The following is a 17,824-nucleotide window of genomic DNA, read 5'->3' on the forward strand; positions in this document are numbered from 1 at the left end:
ATCAAATTCTGCATATTGGTTATTTCTAAATTTGAGTGGATCGGCGGCCTGGCTGCTGTCCGGAGGGAAGCAGACAGCATACTGAGCTGTTTATAAAAAAGAAAAAACAAAGAGTAGAAGCTGTTCCTACTCAAAGGTTTATAAAAAGATTAGATGTTGTTCCTAATCAAGGGTTAAGGATTGGATGCTGGCGTCTCCCCCCGGCTTCTGACGAGAAGTTCGGATAACGGCCAGGTGCAAGGCTCACCTCGATATTGATCCGCTCGCAAAAAGCCAGAGTAGACGCTGTTCCTACTCACCTCTATTTTTATTCGGTTTAAAAAAGCAGAAGCTGTACCTGCTTGGGTCGAAGCTGTGCCGACCTCTCTATTTTTAATTCAAAAGAGCAGACGCTGTACCTGTTCTTATCTATTTTATTTGGTTAAAAAGAGCAGAAGCTGTCCCTGCTCGGGTCGAAGCTGTTCCGACCTCTCTATTTTTTAATTCGGAAGAGTAGACGCTGTTCCTACTGTAAATCTCTTATGTTTGTATTAAAAATAAACAGATGTTGTTCCTGTTCAAAACATTTCGTAAAAAATTAGTATACGCTGTGCCTACTACGAACTTTTAAAAGTTATTGAATTAATAGTTATTGCATGATACTGTGGAGGTGCACCTGTGAGCGTGAAAGTGTGTGGCAGCGAATCAAAGACTGTGTGCGAGAGAGTGAGCGCTGCTGAAATGTGTGTGCGCATGTGTTAGACTTGTGTGTGGAACTGTGAGGCTGAAATGTGTGTGCGTATGTGTTAGACTTGTGTGTGGAACTGTGAGGCTGAAATGTGTGTGCGTATGTGTTAGACTTGTGTGTGGAACTGTGAGACTGAAAAAAGTGTGTGCGTATGCGTTACAGTGTGTGCGAGACAGACTGAATGCAACATAAGTGTGTGCGTATGCGTTACAGTGTGTGTGAAACAGAGTGAGTGCTACTGAAATGTGTGTGCGCAGGGTTCCTGCGAGCGATGTGATTGGTTGAGTGTACGAACTCTTGTGTGTCAACGAAATAGGAATGGATGAGTCCCACTGCAGGGGAGGAGTCCAAGGTGAAGTAGGTGGAGTTGGTCCAGCCTATTGGCTTTAGACTGAGAGGTTGGCTATTTGTGAATTAACACTTGTGAGATATAGAAAATAGAACATCAGTTCAGTAGGGAAATAGAGGACAGAGGTGAACAGGGGGAAAAGGCTTTTGTATGGGTAGATAGATAGATATATAAATATAAGGATATACAAAACCTAACTATACAAGGTAAAGATCTATCTGTAAACGGAGCAGTGCAGTAGATATTACTAATGGTCATAAATAATTAAATAATTAACAGAGTAAAGTGCAATGACATTTATTATGACAGTGACTAATGTGAAATAGAAATATAATATAATATACATATGCATACGTTATAAGACAGTTCCAAAAATAAATGTGAAAATGTGAATACCCAATCATGAGTACAGTGTACTTTAATGTAAGCAAGGTTGGGGAAGTGTTAATATAAATAATTAAGTTGTTGAATAATGTCAGAGAGGTGTGTGACTGGATAAATAATTAGAGAATTTAGAGAGTTTAATACAGGGATTATGGAGACAGAATTGAGGAAAATAATTAGCTTAATTTTGGGTATTGGACTATATCTTGGGGGCGCTAACCCAACAGGGACATATGTCTAACTCTATATTCTATTAGCAAAGCTAATAATGAAAAAATGACTGTGTGTGGCTGTTTCGGAATCGTCTCCTATTGCAGAAATACTAAGCAATTTGGATTGGCCATTTTTACAATGCTTTGTCGAAACTCAGCAGTATATTTTTCCCCATATAGTTCACTATTAATTACATTATATTATAATAATATTGTACAGAAGATGTATGCTAGAAATTCCAAAATATACTATGCCATGCAGTACTGCTGTGTAAGATGTCCTCAGAGCAGGACACATAAATATGGTTTCTTGTTTGATTCTTAAATAACCAGTTCAATAAATAGAAAAATGCTACATAGTTAATAGTGAATGAATTAATGAGCGAGCCATTCCAAACACAGCTTTTTCTATCAGGTGATTTAGTCAATTATCTTACTATTCGTTTCTTATTCAGACTGATCTCAGTTCAGTGCTGGCTGAATGAGACTTATATAAGACAAATGTAATATCTCATTTCTCTATGATCTCATGGATATCCGTCTATGCTAATATCTTGATTATCTTAAGAGCGATAGTAGATTTCAGAAACCAGTGAGGAAAACCTTATTTTTATTTTTTTATTATTATTTTTTAAAGGAAACGCAGTGTTGCATCTATTTCAAGCTACAGGGAATTTGGTATCTTTCTGATAAGGGGACATAATCAAATATATTAAAAAATTGAGCCTTCTATTTTGCTTTCAATACGCTTTACTTTCTGCAATGAAGAACTTGCTTTACTTTCTGCAATGAAGAACTTGCTTCACTTTCTTTCTGTATAGTATTAAATTAGACTAAAAAGAGATCTGGAAAACAGCATAAATTTAGTTTTCATGCTTATACAATGCCACCTATAAAACAAATGCATAATTTTCTGGCTGTAGCATGAACAAAATCAGCTAAGCAATATAACATTGTTTCATCTGCATAATGGTAAAGTTTGCAATCTGAGAAGCAGAGCCAGCACTATAATTTATGTATATATATATTAAATAAACCTGGACCAAAATTTAACCTTGTGGTACACCTTTCAGGTACAGATGCCAAATCTGAATAATTATTCATTGACATGCACTCTTTTGGGTCTAGTCCAGAGCAGTGTCATCAAAGCAAATAATTTGAGCTAATTTACGTGGACGAGAACAGGTGATAATGATGGTAATAAATGAAATATGTATACAGTAATAATCTATAATAAACTATGGGTACTTGGTGCCTTGCACAGGCTTTCACGGTAAACACATCAGAGTGTGAATTTATGAAAGTACGACAGACCTGGGGTTGCGTTCCCTAACTGTCAGGAACTCTACGGCACTGAATCTTGATAAAATAGTGCTGCTACGCTGTGTGTGGTTCAGTGTGATAGGCTGGTTAGCCAAAGACGGGTAAGATCCCAACGTAATACAACGGGACAACCTAAGGCAGGCACAGTGTCGATCTGACCACCACATGCATTTTAACAGAAAACGGAGAAAACATCGTGGAGGGGACGCGCAACCCAGGGGGAGAGTGAGTGGATGAATGGAGTGATGGGGTGTGGGTCAGTGGAGGCCTGGGCAGGGTAGACCAGCCCAATGGACAGTAAAAGGGTGAAGCAATTTTGCGTTAAGTTCTCTGAAACAGAAATTCTGTTTCAGAAAAAGGGGGAGAGGTAAATAGATAATCATTATTACCACCATTATTTGCCCAATAATTATTTTATACTTTTTATCTTTTTTAAACCTATTACCTTTTTATCCCTCACCACTATTACTAAAATTTTTTGACCAATCATTATTTTATAGATATAGAGCATTTTTTAAACTTTTAGCTTGTCTATCTTTTTAAAGTTTGGTTTTAAAACAACCTCTATGCAGATGAGCAATTACTTTCAACAATATTGTAAAAGTTTTAGCTTTTAAGACAAACTCAATCCTAACTTTAAAATATGAAATGTAGACACAAAATTGAACTTTCACTATTCAACATGTAAGCCACTTTTTGAACAAGGGAAACAGTAAGTGAGATTTGATAAATTGTTTAAGGAAATAGATGTATTGTTGATAATTGTGGAAAGCAATCTGCTTGGCATTGTATATGCATAAATACATATTGAAAATATTTATCAGGAAATGTAAAAGCATTGTTTGGATTTTATTTGCTATAATAACAAGAACAAAGCAAAGCATAAAATTCATTGATAGTGCCAATATCATTGTTTGTAATGGAACGATTGATACAGAGAAAAATAATCACGTTCCACTTCTCCCAATTTTTAAAGCACTAAATAAAATCAACTAAATATAGAAATCAAGGTTTAATAAAATCTTGGGAATTGAAAAAGTCAGAAACATAATTTCTTAGTAAAATAACACACCGCAGCAAATTAAAGTGGCAGGTAAAATAATATAGCCACAAACAGTAATTCTGAAGTCCAAGCAAAAGTAACCCAAGAAAGCCCAATACATCAATATGGAACCATTCCTGAGACAGAAGCCACATTATGTGTAGTTTGTTTGAGTTTAAAACTTTGGGCCCTGATATTCTATCAGTCAGTGTGGATATGGAGGGGAAAATAGAGCAGCTGATCATTACGATCTATGTAAAAAACATGATTTAGATGTATTTCCAGGTGTTTGTTTCTTATCTATTATCTATATAGTATTACCAATACAATATGAGAAGATCTACAGGAAGCTTTAAGTGGGAGGCTTAACAGCAGGTGCGTTTAAAGCAGCAGTTTTGTGCTGTGAAGCAGTAAAATATGGTCTGTACAATGATGCTGCAGAGTTGAGGTGTGTGATCTTTAGCTTGGTTAGTGTTTGTGAGAGTGGAAGTGTTTGAGTTTGTGAGTGTGTGCATGTATGAGAAATAGTGTGTGTCTAGTGGTAAACTGGGTGGTGAACATTAGTAGTGTTTGTAAGAGCTAATTTGAATATAACAGAGCCACAGGGAAGCAGTTACACTAAAAGGGAGAGGGATGTGAACAAAAGAAAGGTAAAAGAAAGTAATTAATGGTGATGATAATTAAATGTTGCAATTTAAAATTGAAAATTCCTAAAAGTTAGGGATTTAAAGCACTTTTGACAGTAAAGATCATGATTGAGTATAACTGAAAATCAGGACAACTGAAGAAGGTAAGAAAACAAAATTGGGCTGAAATCTGTGCACAGACAAAATTTAAATATGAAATAATTAACTTCCAAGGGGAAATTAGAGCTCAAGTCAAGTCTGATAAATGTATTTTAACCATGTATTTTAACTTACAGGAAGGAGACACGGAGGACGCCTTAAAAGACTTCCAAAATGAATAGTGAACCTTAAACGTGATTATAACGAATACAAAAGTTTCGTTTCAGATCTGTTTACACAGGGGGAGAAGGAGAACGTGGTGCAAAGGTGGACCAGTCCGGACACAGAGTGAGGGTTCGTCCGCCATTGCGCACGAAAGGGGAACGAGTCTGGCTGGATTGGGCCTTTCCAGGTGACTGAGAGAACAACGTACGCAGATCAACTGATAGGCGAGGGTTCTACAGCTGTGCAACAACAGAGATCGCTTAGAGAGCCAGAGGGAGAGGTGAGCACAGCAGCTGAATCGTCTGACCCAGATGGAGGCCCGCAGCAGGAAGGAGGGGTAGCACACTCACCCCGCAGCAGCAGAAGCAGGAAGGAGGGGCAGCAGAGCCCCCGCAGCACGGGCCTGGCCTGGCCACAGCAGAGAAAAAATTTCTCAGAGCACAGCAGCAGACAGCACACAGCATGGCTGTGACCGAGGAGAGGAATTGAGGGAGTGACTCATTCAACAACGTTTCGATTGCGTCAAAGTACACTACATACAGAGACTCTTAAACACATCTCATTAAAAAACACACATAGTCTTATCACACACCAACTCATACTTTTCATTCACTGATATTGCAGACATCAAGGTAGTATACCTTCAGAACCCTGAAACAAGAAGAAAGAAGAAACGAACAACACGAATTGCAACTTTAACATTTACACATATAGGGTTATAAACTGTGATTTGCTAAAGTAGGGGGGGAACACATTATTTTTTCTTTACAGGTTGTACTGAACATTGCTTTCCTTTACAGGTGGCCGAAAGACTCTTGAAAAAACGAAATTGTAAAAAAAAAAATATATACACTCTGTAACCTTAACACTTACACATATAGAGCTATAGATAATAAGTTTACTAAATAGTGGAAAACTTAGAGGGAAAACACATTTATGGTTTAAGAATGGCTTGGTACGGAAAAAGGGAGTGGGACAGGTCAAAGTACGGATACTATAACGGACAAGCATTTCCTCTGGCTATTCCAATATGGCTCCAGATAATAATAACCGTTGCCCTCATGGGTATCATGATAATAACATTGGCCATCGTATCAAAGCAAGAACAACTAACAACGGTAGAGGGAACAATTGTAAACACATCAGCAACCGTACACCCGACAAACGCAACAGCTAAAGACCAGCCCACACGGCTTAATAGAACCAAACGATCAACCATCAATCAGCCTAACTCAAAATGCATCAGGCGCTGGGGAGGTATAGAATTAGACTAATATTGGGGTGAGATGACAATATGGACAGTGAACTTATGCGACGTGGTTACTTGTGGTAAGCAGGGGTCCAAGGGGGAAGCGGTGTACTTGTGTTGGTCCCGTGATGATAATCTTAAGTGTAACCATAAGGGTGATTCTCACGAAGACCTTCACATTAACATAAAAAGGTTTTTCACCTCATTGCAGCATTATTATTTTTTTTTTTTCTTCAAGTTGAGAAGCTAAAATAGAATGTGCATTTTACTATATTGTTTATTTTTTCATATATTTTTTAAAATAGAATTTTATTATCATTTGAATCTTATATGATCCAGAATAATTCTCATTACCGTTACAGTAAATGACGAAGCTAGATCAACCGGTTCAAAACATTTTTTGATGATTAATTTTTGATTAATAGTTCCACAACAAAATCCCATCAACTTAACAGCACAGTCCTTGACACTTACTTTGATCTTTTTATTTATTTATTTATAGTTAAGCAACTCTCATTACCGATACAACATTTGTAAAATATCTTTTAATTTTTTAATTAATGAAAATTATTTTAGAATATGTTTGATCAAAAACTCATGGGGACAACAGGTGAGAGGTATACTATAGTAAAATGAAGAAAAGTTATGATAAGATGTGAAACTTTTAAAAAATTAACATTTTAGATCCATAACGGTAATGAGAACACAATTAAATGGTAATGAGATGCTCTTAGCTAATTTCACACATAACTTAAAATGCTAATATGCTAACAACCTATAACTTTGCCAGCTGTCAAAGCCTTATATTGTGATAATATTCATGAAATAATTTATTTTTATATTTTTAAAAGTAATGAGTATTAAACCATATGGGTAATGATAATACACAGTGTAATTGAGGACAGTTTTAGTAATATTAACACAGATTTCTCAAAGGGAGAGAATAGTGTCCAACTGATCTTATCTCCATTTTGAAGCTTGTCTCTGACGTGATGCATCATGGGATAGCTGATCAATTTGAAGGCACAGTGTAATTTTTTTAGGGGGGTAAAATCATGAAACGGTAATGAGAAAAATTGTTCGGACACAGTTATTTTGTTTAAAATCAAGTACATTTTTTGTTCAACACAAATAATATTTATATTATGTATAAATGGTGATATTTTAAATGACTTTAATCTATTTTATTGATTCGATATGCTTAGTACTTTTAATATGGTTTAACTTAAAATTAGAAAGAAGGGGTACGGACACATAACGGTAATGTGAATTTCCATATATTTTTTATTTAATTTATATAAAAATAATTTTATATGAACAATTGATCCATACAGTACTACCTATTTGCTTTACACACAATATCGGAGTTTTTGTGAATTAAGTACTGATTTAAAAAAAAAAATTTGTCATGAACATGTTCCCTGCAGCTTCATGAGAATCACTCATAACACCGACCAAACAGCTTACAAGGCCAGACCTTGTAACAAGTGGGAAACCGTAATTAGGTCAATGCATGTTAATTGGGATCCAAGCGAACGCTGGGCGACTCGTGAGCGGGAGAACTGGAATAGTATTAACATACAAAGGGATAATGGTGCGATAAATAATCTAATAACCATTGCATTAGAGTGGTAATCCGATCCTAATGGGGAAAAATCTTCGGCATTTTTCATAGGGGTCGGGGTGGATGTAAGTGGTAATGACCCTGTGGGATGGATCAAAGTTAGAGCTACAGATAAACCGACCTATACTGGAGTGTGAGGAAGAGCAAGAGGAAATGCTGGAAACCAACCAGTCTTGGGGATGACTTTATTGCAATGATGTCACTTCCTCCTTTGATAGAGTTCGAATTTTTGGTCGCCTGGTGGCAGAGGGACCGTGGGAGAATTTTTCCTGTCATAAATTGGTTGGAAGGCTGCCGGAACAGGTTTTCGCTCCCACCATTAGCTAACTGTTCACACATGTGTTGATCAAGTGTTGAACATATGTAAATATACATATTTGGAGGAATTATGATGTGTTGACGTATCTGGTTGATACGTCAAAAGGGAGAATTGAAGAGTAACTGTTTATTTTACCTTAAGTGTATTGACACATATCTCACAATCATGATTACTTATCTTAGTATCTAAAATTACAGAATCATCGTGTGAAACCTTGTATTTTATATGCATTAACCAATACTCACACTATATTTGATCATTTTTATTACTCAGTGTATTTTACACGCATTTATATAAAAGATTAATCAATAATCACAATATATTCTGCACATATATAGTAAAACATTGTTTGATATGGCATGTGACTAACACAGACTCTATTATATGACAAATTAACCCACATGATACATTTACTAACACATTAACATATAACATATGAGATGTAGCTCAGGCTTGAAGTATTTTGTTTACTGCAGGACCCTAACTAACGGTCATTAATTCGGCTGGTACGGGGCTAAATTGCTACAAAAAAGGCTATTAGATCAAAGCAGCCTTTGGATGAGTGAGTGCCTCCCTAAAAAACCTCTACTTCAAAGCGGGGGGTGACGCACACACACAGATAGTGCCATGAGGTTCCATTCTGGAAGAATACAGTCAAGGTCAAACACTAGTGGTCCAGTCAGACACGTGAAACTTCAGTATTAACACGTGCATGCTAACATGAGATGATTTTAACAACGCCTCATCAACAGGCTTACGTCATTTTGGGTATAAACATGGAGTCAGATCAGAGGGGGGTCAGAACTCTTACTGAGACGGCTGTAACACTGTCTTATATGTATTGGTTCTCCTGAATATTCAGTACTTTGTAATAAATACTTGGTTTGCTTTCAGCTTCACTCCACCTGTCTGACTCTCTCTATCAAACGAACACGCAGGGGAAGTTGTACCCCGGACGAGAGGTGGGAGTAGCCCACCTTTCATTTTCTTTTCTACAACAGTGTTTATGATGATCTGATCTATTTTGAGGAGCTGAACAGAGCAGATCGAGACGAGATAACGGTGGTTATATATGAGAGTGCAGACGCTGTTAGAGGCCTCGACCCCGACACTGAGGTGGAGGACGCCAACATGATGAGGATCCTGAAGACACAAAAAGCAGGTACTGTAACTATTTACAGGTTACTGATAAGTGTACTTGACAGTAGTTACACGTGTACAGTGTTGGGAGTAACGGCGTTAAAACTAACGGCGTTACTAACGCCGTTACTTTTTTTCAGTAACGAGTAATCTAACTAATTACTATGACTGTAACTATAACGCCGTTACCATTTCCAACACCCCGTTACTTCTCGTTACTTTAGCAGCTCTATGAACTTTTTTTTTTTATTTCGCTTTGCCCTGGTTAACCCCTCCTCTGTCCGGTGAACTTGAGCTTCTGGCCGCTGTGCCTGTGGTTTGGCGTGGTGAAGTGAGGCACAATTGTGACGATTTGCGTGCTCTAATCAATTCAGTGATTGCCGTGGACAACCCAAGTTCCGAATTAAGGACGTTAAGCTCTTTTTAGCTGCTCCGGTTTTTGTGGTGCTGCTGCTTTCTATTTTAGAGCTTAGATTCTCTGCCCGAATCCCACCTGACCTGAGGACCGACCCGAAATCAGGCTCCTATTTTTATTTTATATAAAGCTCTGGTGTGATAATCACAATGTTGCTAAGTAACCAATTATTATTGTTCACTAAAGCGAACGAAATAGCGAAAATTGAAAGTGAAAACCATTTGTGTTAACTGAATCTAATAAAAACGGTAATTAAAAGGAAAAACATAACTATCTCGAACTGTATTTTGTGTTTATAAAACTAACTAAAACGAACTGAAATTACTGATAGAATACCCTCATTTTCGTGTTTAATTTATTTATAAGCGCTGTTGTACAGCGGAGTTGTACAGCGGGAGTTGTTGTGCCGAGCGCGCGGCACTCGTGGTCCGTTAGTTCTTGTGTAAAGCGCTCGCGCTAGCAAGCCCACCCTAAAATGAACAGAAAAAATAAAAACAAAATAAAATTAAACTATAATAAAAATGAAAACTGTAATCACGTAGCTCTGGGCGCACGTGAACGCCTCCGCGTTTGACTTGCAGCATTGTGTGTAGCTGTTCTTAAAAATCATTTAAATTAAATAATAGTTCTATGCTTCTATGTTACAGTGTTAATAAACATAATTCTGATTATATTTCGCTCATTCAATCAGCCCGAAAACAGACAGTTTATGGGGCGGATCGGGTCAGGCTCATAATGACAGTTTATGGTTCGGGCTTGGGCAGAATGTGCACGGGCTCCGGCTGGGTCGGATTTTTTGGGCATGATCTAAGCTCTATTCTCTTTTGGTGAAGCTGTTATATTAATACCATTTTAACGGGCATTAAATTGTTGTTTTTGTCCATTATTTTGTTTTATATATACATATTTCTTTTGAGTGTGGCTTGGTTTGTTAAATTTCATCCCCAGACGCGTTTTTCCGCTTTTTTCAGTATTACAAGTTTTAGTAATTTTCTTTGGTTGTGTGGAGAATTTCGTTGTATTTTTTTGAAATTCGTTAGATTATATTTTTGTCAACATTTTGGGTTTATTTTCGTTTGTTATTTTTTGTTATTTTTCTAATAATAATAGTAAATGCATAATTGATTTCCTTTTTTTGACGGGCGAATAATAAAAAGTAACGCGATAGTTACTTTTACTGGTAACTAATTACTTTTATAGTGGAGTAACTCCGTTAGTAACTCAGTTACTTTTTTGGAGAAGTAACGAGTAACTATAACTAATTACTTTTTCAAAGTAACGTGCCCAACACTGCACGTGTATGGTAGTGGTCTAAGAGTGTGCAGGGTGCTGGAACAAGTGTATCAGACACCAGTGTTACTGCTTGGTTAAGAAAAGCCTACAAAAGAAAAGTTTCCAACCAAGAGGCCTTCTTAGGTCAGAAACCAGTGAAATGTGGGTGTGAGAAAGTTGGACTCTATTAACTTGTTAAATTATATACTTTAGCATTGTTTATTTTGTACTGTATGGGGATAAGCATGCACCCCTTTAGACCTGATAAACAGGAAGTAGTAGAGAGAGACACAAACACAGAGACTCAAATGTATGTTTATTGCATTAAGTTAAGTTGCCCTCCACCACACCAAAATAATCTTAAAGGGTTAACCCCCCTGATTTTAGGTGACTCAAATTTGGAAAAGGCTAAAAATGTGAGGAGTACTTTGGGAGGGGTGCTGGGTGATGTATGGGTTTAGAGACAGGGCAGGAGGGAGAGCCAATTGGCAGAGCTGCAGCAGTTTGCCTCTGATAGCGGTGAGATGCAGGAGATGCATTTCTGCAGATATTTAAATATATCTTTTAATGGGACAACACTGACAAAAGGACACTTTGGAACAATGAAAAATAGTCTGTGGTTATATAACAGTGTAAATTTATACTTTCTTCAAGATAACTCAATATATAGCCATTAAAGTCTAAAATACCAGCAACACAAGTGAGTACACCCCTAAGAGACTACACCCCGAAATGTCCTAATTGAGCAAAAAGAGCAGGGTCCATTCAGAACAGACCTTGTGTTGGTCGTCCAAAGAAGCACATGCTCAGCATCATCTCCTAATGCTGTCTTTGAAAGATATGTGTAGGAGTGCCGTCAGCTTTGCTGCAGAGATTGAAGAGGTGGGGGTTCAGCCTGTCAGTGCTCAGATCATGCGCTGCACAGTACACCAAATCGGTCTACATGGTTTTCACCCCAGAAGAAAACCTGTTCTGAAGTCTGTACACAAGAAATCTTGCAAACAGTTTGCTGAATACATGTCAACAAAGGACATGGATTACTGGAAACATGTCCTATGGTCTGATGAGGCCAAGATTAATTCATTTGGTTGGTCAGATCGTCTCAAGCATGTGTGGCGGCAATCAAGTAAGGAGTACAAAGATAAGTATCTCAAGCCTACAGTCAAGCATGGTGGTGGGAATGCCATGGTCTGGGGCTGCATGAGTGCATGAGGTTGGGGAGTTACATTTCATTGAGAGACACATGCACTCCAATATGTACTGTGAAATCTCTCGCGTTTCCCTGTTGCACTACCCTCTTCTAAGATTTCAGCCTGGTGTCTGGTCTCTGGAGCTGAAAGCTAGAGGCAAATGTGATGAGGTAATGAATGTCCTGTCCTGGTCCACTCTCCTGTGCATACTGGGATGCGGCCACATGTTCACAGAGGCTGTTGGGGGGGGGCAGAAAAATGGTTGCACATGTGGCCAATGGCATTGCGCAGGCACTTGGGGCAGCAGTTGTTGCCCTTCAAACAGCCCCATCGCCACCAAGTCTGATGGTGCTGCAGGGCCGCAAGACCTGGCTGACTGCAGATGGTCTGGGTCTGCTGTGTGTTCTCCTGCTGACTACAATCACAGTGCTGTGGATCCAGTTCAACCACCTGACTGGCCCCCATGTTCTCAGTGCGGTCTCCATCCAGGGTTGTTTCAAGGCATTTGGATGCCCCAAGCAAAAACATAACAGACTTAAACCTTCTGCAGTTTGCAAATTAGACAGACACACCTAATGATTTGAAGAAAGTGAACAGCTGTTATATAATGCACTTAATTATCAGAGGTTATTCCTACCTTCCATTTGGTGGAAAGATTATCACGGTAGAATAGCTAGCATAGCAGAAAAGACATGCCACCTTTATTAAAACCAAAGGAATCCTTTTTTTCTGGATTCATGACTGAAACTCTGCTTCCTGGTTGCTGAGGGTTCATATTTTGTTGGTTGCAGGAATCACAAACCTGGCTGTGAGGGTCCCGCTTGAGGGGGATTCTGATAAAAGTCTCGTTGAACTTTCATTCATTGACCATCACAGAAATTAACTCTCCTGCCAACTCTACTGTTGTCCTTTTTTCACCCTCCTCCATCTTTACTTTCTGAAACAGACTATTGGTAGTAAGCGGTCTATCAAAAAACCTGGGGATATCAGCCAACAGCATTTGATGAGGGAGATGACCCTGACCCCGCCACTAAACTTTCAAGATGGAAAAAAAAACACTTGAACAGGAGTAAAATGAAGTTCGAAATAACTTTTGACACTGATGTGATTCCATACTTGTCCCTCCTCCAGTTCTATCCATCCCTTGTCCTTTCCAGACTCCCCTCACCTCGACTTTGTGGTTATATTGGACCTTTTAATTTATACACGTGACACTGTGGACTGAAGAATGTTAAATATCTGCATACAGTTTCAGAAACTGAATGTTGTTTTCGTCCATCTGCACTACTATCAGACTTCATCTCAACTCCCACAATTAATTTCACCTTGCCATGAGCACACTGATCAGTGTTCAGCTTTACAACTTATACAAGTGTGGGTGTACCTAAGCTCTTCCCTGAGGCAACCCTTCATTATCAATTTACATATTGCTGTCCCATGACTTTTGTCAACTCAGTGTACTTATTGTTTCTATGAGTAAAGTTCATGTATCTGTGTTTCCTCATAGAGAGTCGCTCTGCAGGAAGCAGACGCTACAGACTGGCTGCAGTGGGTCTGGGTCTGCTGTGTGTTCTCCTGCTGACTGCCATCACAGTGCTGTGGATCCAGTTCAACCACCTGACTGCAGAGAGAGACCAGTTACAGACCAGTTACACCAACCTGACTGCAGAGAGAGACCAGTTACAGACCAGTAACACCAACCTGACTGCAGAGAGAGACGGGCTCCAGAGAAGGTTTTCTGAACTGGGTTAGTGATTAATTGCAGTTTTTAATCACTTTATTAGGAACATCATTCTAACACTGGTTTGAGGTTAAACTGGTACAGAGTTGTGCCACTAAATCATTCCACATCGTTACACTATGGAGTTACATTTAAGCCACAACGTGTTGTACTCGTAAAGAGCTATTTGAAGGTGTTCATCAAGTGCAAATATAAAAACAGTCTAAGTGCATTCAGTTCCATATTCAGATACAGTAATTTGCCTTAATTCTTAAGTGTTCCATTAAATCTGTATCTTACCTGTAAAGTCTGAATTGTACGTTCTTTCAGGTTAACTCACACATTTGTGTCTCATTTCTTTCTGGCAGCTCTGTTTCACATCTCTCAGAATCGTAATCATATAAACCAGAGAAAAGAGTTAAAATATTTTACGGTGAAAAGCATCAAACACTTGTGACCCAGACATGACCACAGGTGTTTTCTCATAATGCATTGCTTTTGTGTTTCATCCGTAGAAAAAACAGCTGGGGAAGGGTGGAGCTACTTCAGCTCCAGTCTTTACTACGTCTCTACTGAGGAGAAGATCTGGACTGAGAGCAGAAACGACTGCAGAAAGAGAGGATCAGACCTGGTGATCATCAACAGCAGAGAAGAACAGGTGAGAGAAAGAGAGAGAGAGGGGGGGGGGGGTCTACATTGTTTAAATATTTCTGTTAGTGAAATATCTGTGCAATAATCATAGAAACCTGTGGAACAGTTCTGGTTCTTATGGAATAATCTAAAATGCTGAAATCATCGTGTGTGTGTGTGTGTGTGTGTTTGGTTGTGTGAGAGATGTCTGGGTTGTTGGAAGTGTGTAAGCAGTTATTGTACTTCAACAGGTCTTCATTAACAGATTGAGAAAACGTCAGTGGATTTGGATTGGTCTGAGTGACGGTGAAACAGAGGGGGTCTGGAAATGGGTGGACGGATCAGAACTGATCACTGGGTAAGAGACTCCTGAACTGAACTCTGATCATGATGCAGTTACTGACTCTCACTCCTCACTGCTCTGATAAACACTCTGATACTCTCCTTCTCTCTGATAGGTTCTGGAAAACTGGACAACCCAATAATTATAGAAATGCGGACTGTGTTTTTTACGGCTTTGGGTCTGATCCTGTTAAGAACTGGGCTGATTATCCCTGTAATAGTGATTTAATTTGGATCTGTGAAAAGAGAATATAAAGAGTCTGTATTGTGTGAGAAGTGTGTAATTATATTAATTTTCTTGGTACTTTTGAATATATTCTCTTTTTAAAATGTTTTAATTAAACAAAAACAGGAGTGTTCTATTACAAAATTCTGTGTAGTACAAGAATATGCTTAATCCTTTTTTGGGAAATCAACCCATTATGTTAAAATGTTTTTTGGACATCCCTCCTAATGAATGCATTCAGTTCCTTTAAACTGCTGACATAAACGTGCAAATGCACACACTCTTAAGTGCACAGCAACAGAACTTTATTCCAAAATTTACCCCATTTTTAAAACAATCACTAGGCAGTCAACACACTCAGAAAACAGCACCAGCTCTTATACATCAGCCAAGAGACAGGTGTGCTGACACACACATAGCCAACTGGCCTCGCTCTGACTCCGGCTGCTGATGATGATGCAGCTACTGAATGTAAATGCATTCTTTAGCGCTGTGCTTTAGTTTAAACCCTTTAAACCTGTATAACTTCCAACAACAAGTAAATTAGCATCCAATTATACACAAGCTAATTAACATGAAGACACACACATTTAGCACAGCAGCAGCACAAACCATTCTCCTACCGTCTCTCTACAGCTGAACTGGTCCAGATCCTCACTAAACCCCAAACCCAGCCTTTATCTCAGGGTGGAGCTTCTGAAAACCTTCATTAGAGCATCAATATCCAAACTGTACAAACTGTAACTGTGCTCATGTGCTGGATGTGTGATTATAATAATAAACAGGTTTTCAGAGACGCAGAGCAGAGAACCCTCTTTCAGATGAAGCGTCTCAGACTGAACGATCGAGACACAGCTTTATGAAGTTTTCAGTTTCTGAGTAAACAGCGCTGGTTAGAGGATGGAGCTGAGACGTATCTGAGACTGTGTCTTTCTCACTGTTACACAGAGAATCGTGGCGGCTCCACCAGCAGAAACACTTGTTCACCCTCTACTCCGTATTTAATTCTAAGATATTTTCCGGTAATTATTTTTACAATAAATTACTCCTTTATTTTTTTTTTCAGATCCGTCCAGAGACACCACAAAGATTAATTAAATATTTTAATCTGTAATTTTACTGCAGACTGTGAATCACCGACCAGCCTCAGATCCAGCATTGAAGCTGCTGATTGGCTCCCTCTAGTGGAATTATCATGACGTCACACCCAAACTGAACGTGTTTCTAATGAGTTATAAGTTTTTTGTTTTCTGAATGGAACAGTTGATAGAGAAACAAACTGCTGCTGATGATCAGTGTGAGAAACAGTGGATAAAACACTCATTAGAAATGTGGAGTGATGGATGAACTGGACTTTCAGAACCGTGCATATGAATATAAACAGAAACATACGAAGTTATACTCAAGTTATATTATATTATATTATATAAGAAGTACAGTTTATGAGGGTCAGAAGCAGCTTTGTTCATGAGCGTGAGAACAGCATTTACAATCAACCACACTGTCTAAAGAGGATGGCATTTGGTACCTGGTCATTTCCTGTATTAAAACCACTAATGTCGTTTATGTAGGTTAGCAGTGCAGCACTGCTGTAGTGTTTCTACAGAGACGCAGTAATTCAGTGTTTCAGTCTTTTAGAGATTAGACATGTCTCTGAGTGTTTATGAGGATCTGATCTACTTTGAGGAGCTGAACAGAGCAGATCAAGACGAGATAACGGTGGTTATATATGAGAGTTCAGACGCTGTTAGAGGCCTCGACCCCGACACTGAGGTGGAGGACTTGAAAAGGAATAAATGGACACAACAAGCAGGTACCATTACTAATTATAGAAACATTGAATTTTGTATAACAGTCAAAAAAACTGAGCTGTACTCTGTTTAAAATCTACTCTTTGTGATATTTTAACTGTTTTTCTGGTGATAATAAAGAACAAGTAGCAGAATTACTACACTGAAGATATCAGATCACCACTGTATTGTGTTGTAGAGAATATCAGTAAATCACAGGTTCTTAGGAAGTTCTCAGTAAACTCAGGTATCTCATACTGATAAAAGTGTAATTGACAGCAGTGACACATGTATGGTAGTGGTGTAAGAGTGTATGGTGCTGGTACAAGTGTATCAGACACTGGTTAAGAAAAGCCTACGAAAGAAAGGTTTTCAACCAAGAGGTCAGAAACCAGTGAAATGTGGGTGTGAGAAAGGTGGACTTGATGAACTTGTTAAATTATATACTTGTGTTTATTTTGGACCTGATGAACAGGAAGCAGTAGAGAGAGACACAAACACAGGGACCCAATGAACTAAAACAGACGTTTATTGAATAAAGTTGCCCTCCACCACACCGAAACAAACCTAAATGAGCATTATAGCTCTTTAGCATTTTTTTTCACCAGGAAGTTGGCACCCCTGACCGGGGCCGAGGCGATGGGGTGGGCCCCTTTTGCCTTGCCCCATGATACCCTCTTCTAGAATTGTACCTACCAGGGTCAAATATAAGGCGTGCCCTGGTGTCTGGAGCTAAAAGCCAGAGCTAATGGTGAAAGGGTTACAAATATCCTGTCCTCCCACCCAGAGGTTCCTATACTGTTCCCTGAGGTAACCCTCCATGATCAATTTACCTATTGCTGTCCCATGACGTTTGATAAATCAGTGTATTTATTGTTTCTATGATTAAAGTTCATGTATCTGTGTTTCCTCATAGAGAG

General features: G+C 38.7%; 1 protein-coding gene across 1 annotated transcript; it reads left to right on the plus strand.

Annotated features, from left to right (window-relative positions):
• The first annotated feature begins 12,454 nt into the window (after positions 1–12,454).
• Positions 12,455–15,190, plus strand: LOC111195268 (CD209 antigen-like protein D). The gene is made up of 4 exons (XM_049472697.1): positions 12,455–12,587; positions 14,432–14,574; positions 14,798–14,904; positions 15,005–15,190. The coding sequence occupies exons 1-4, from the start codon at positions 12,455–12,457 to the stop codon at positions 15,141–15,143; spliced, it is 522 nt and encodes a 173-aa protein (XP_049328654.1). The 3' UTR covers positions 15,144–15,190.
• The last annotated feature ends 2,634 nt before the right edge of the window (positions 15,191–17,824 follow it).

Source organism: Astyanax mexicanus, chromosome 25 (assembly GCF_023375975.1).
Source record: "Astyanax mexicanus isolate ESR-SI-001 chromosome 25, AstMex3_surface, whole genome shotgun sequence".
Classification (NCBI taxonomy): Eukaryota; Metazoa; Chordata; class Actinopteri; order Characiformes; family Acestrorhamphidae; genus Astyanax; species Astyanax mexicanus.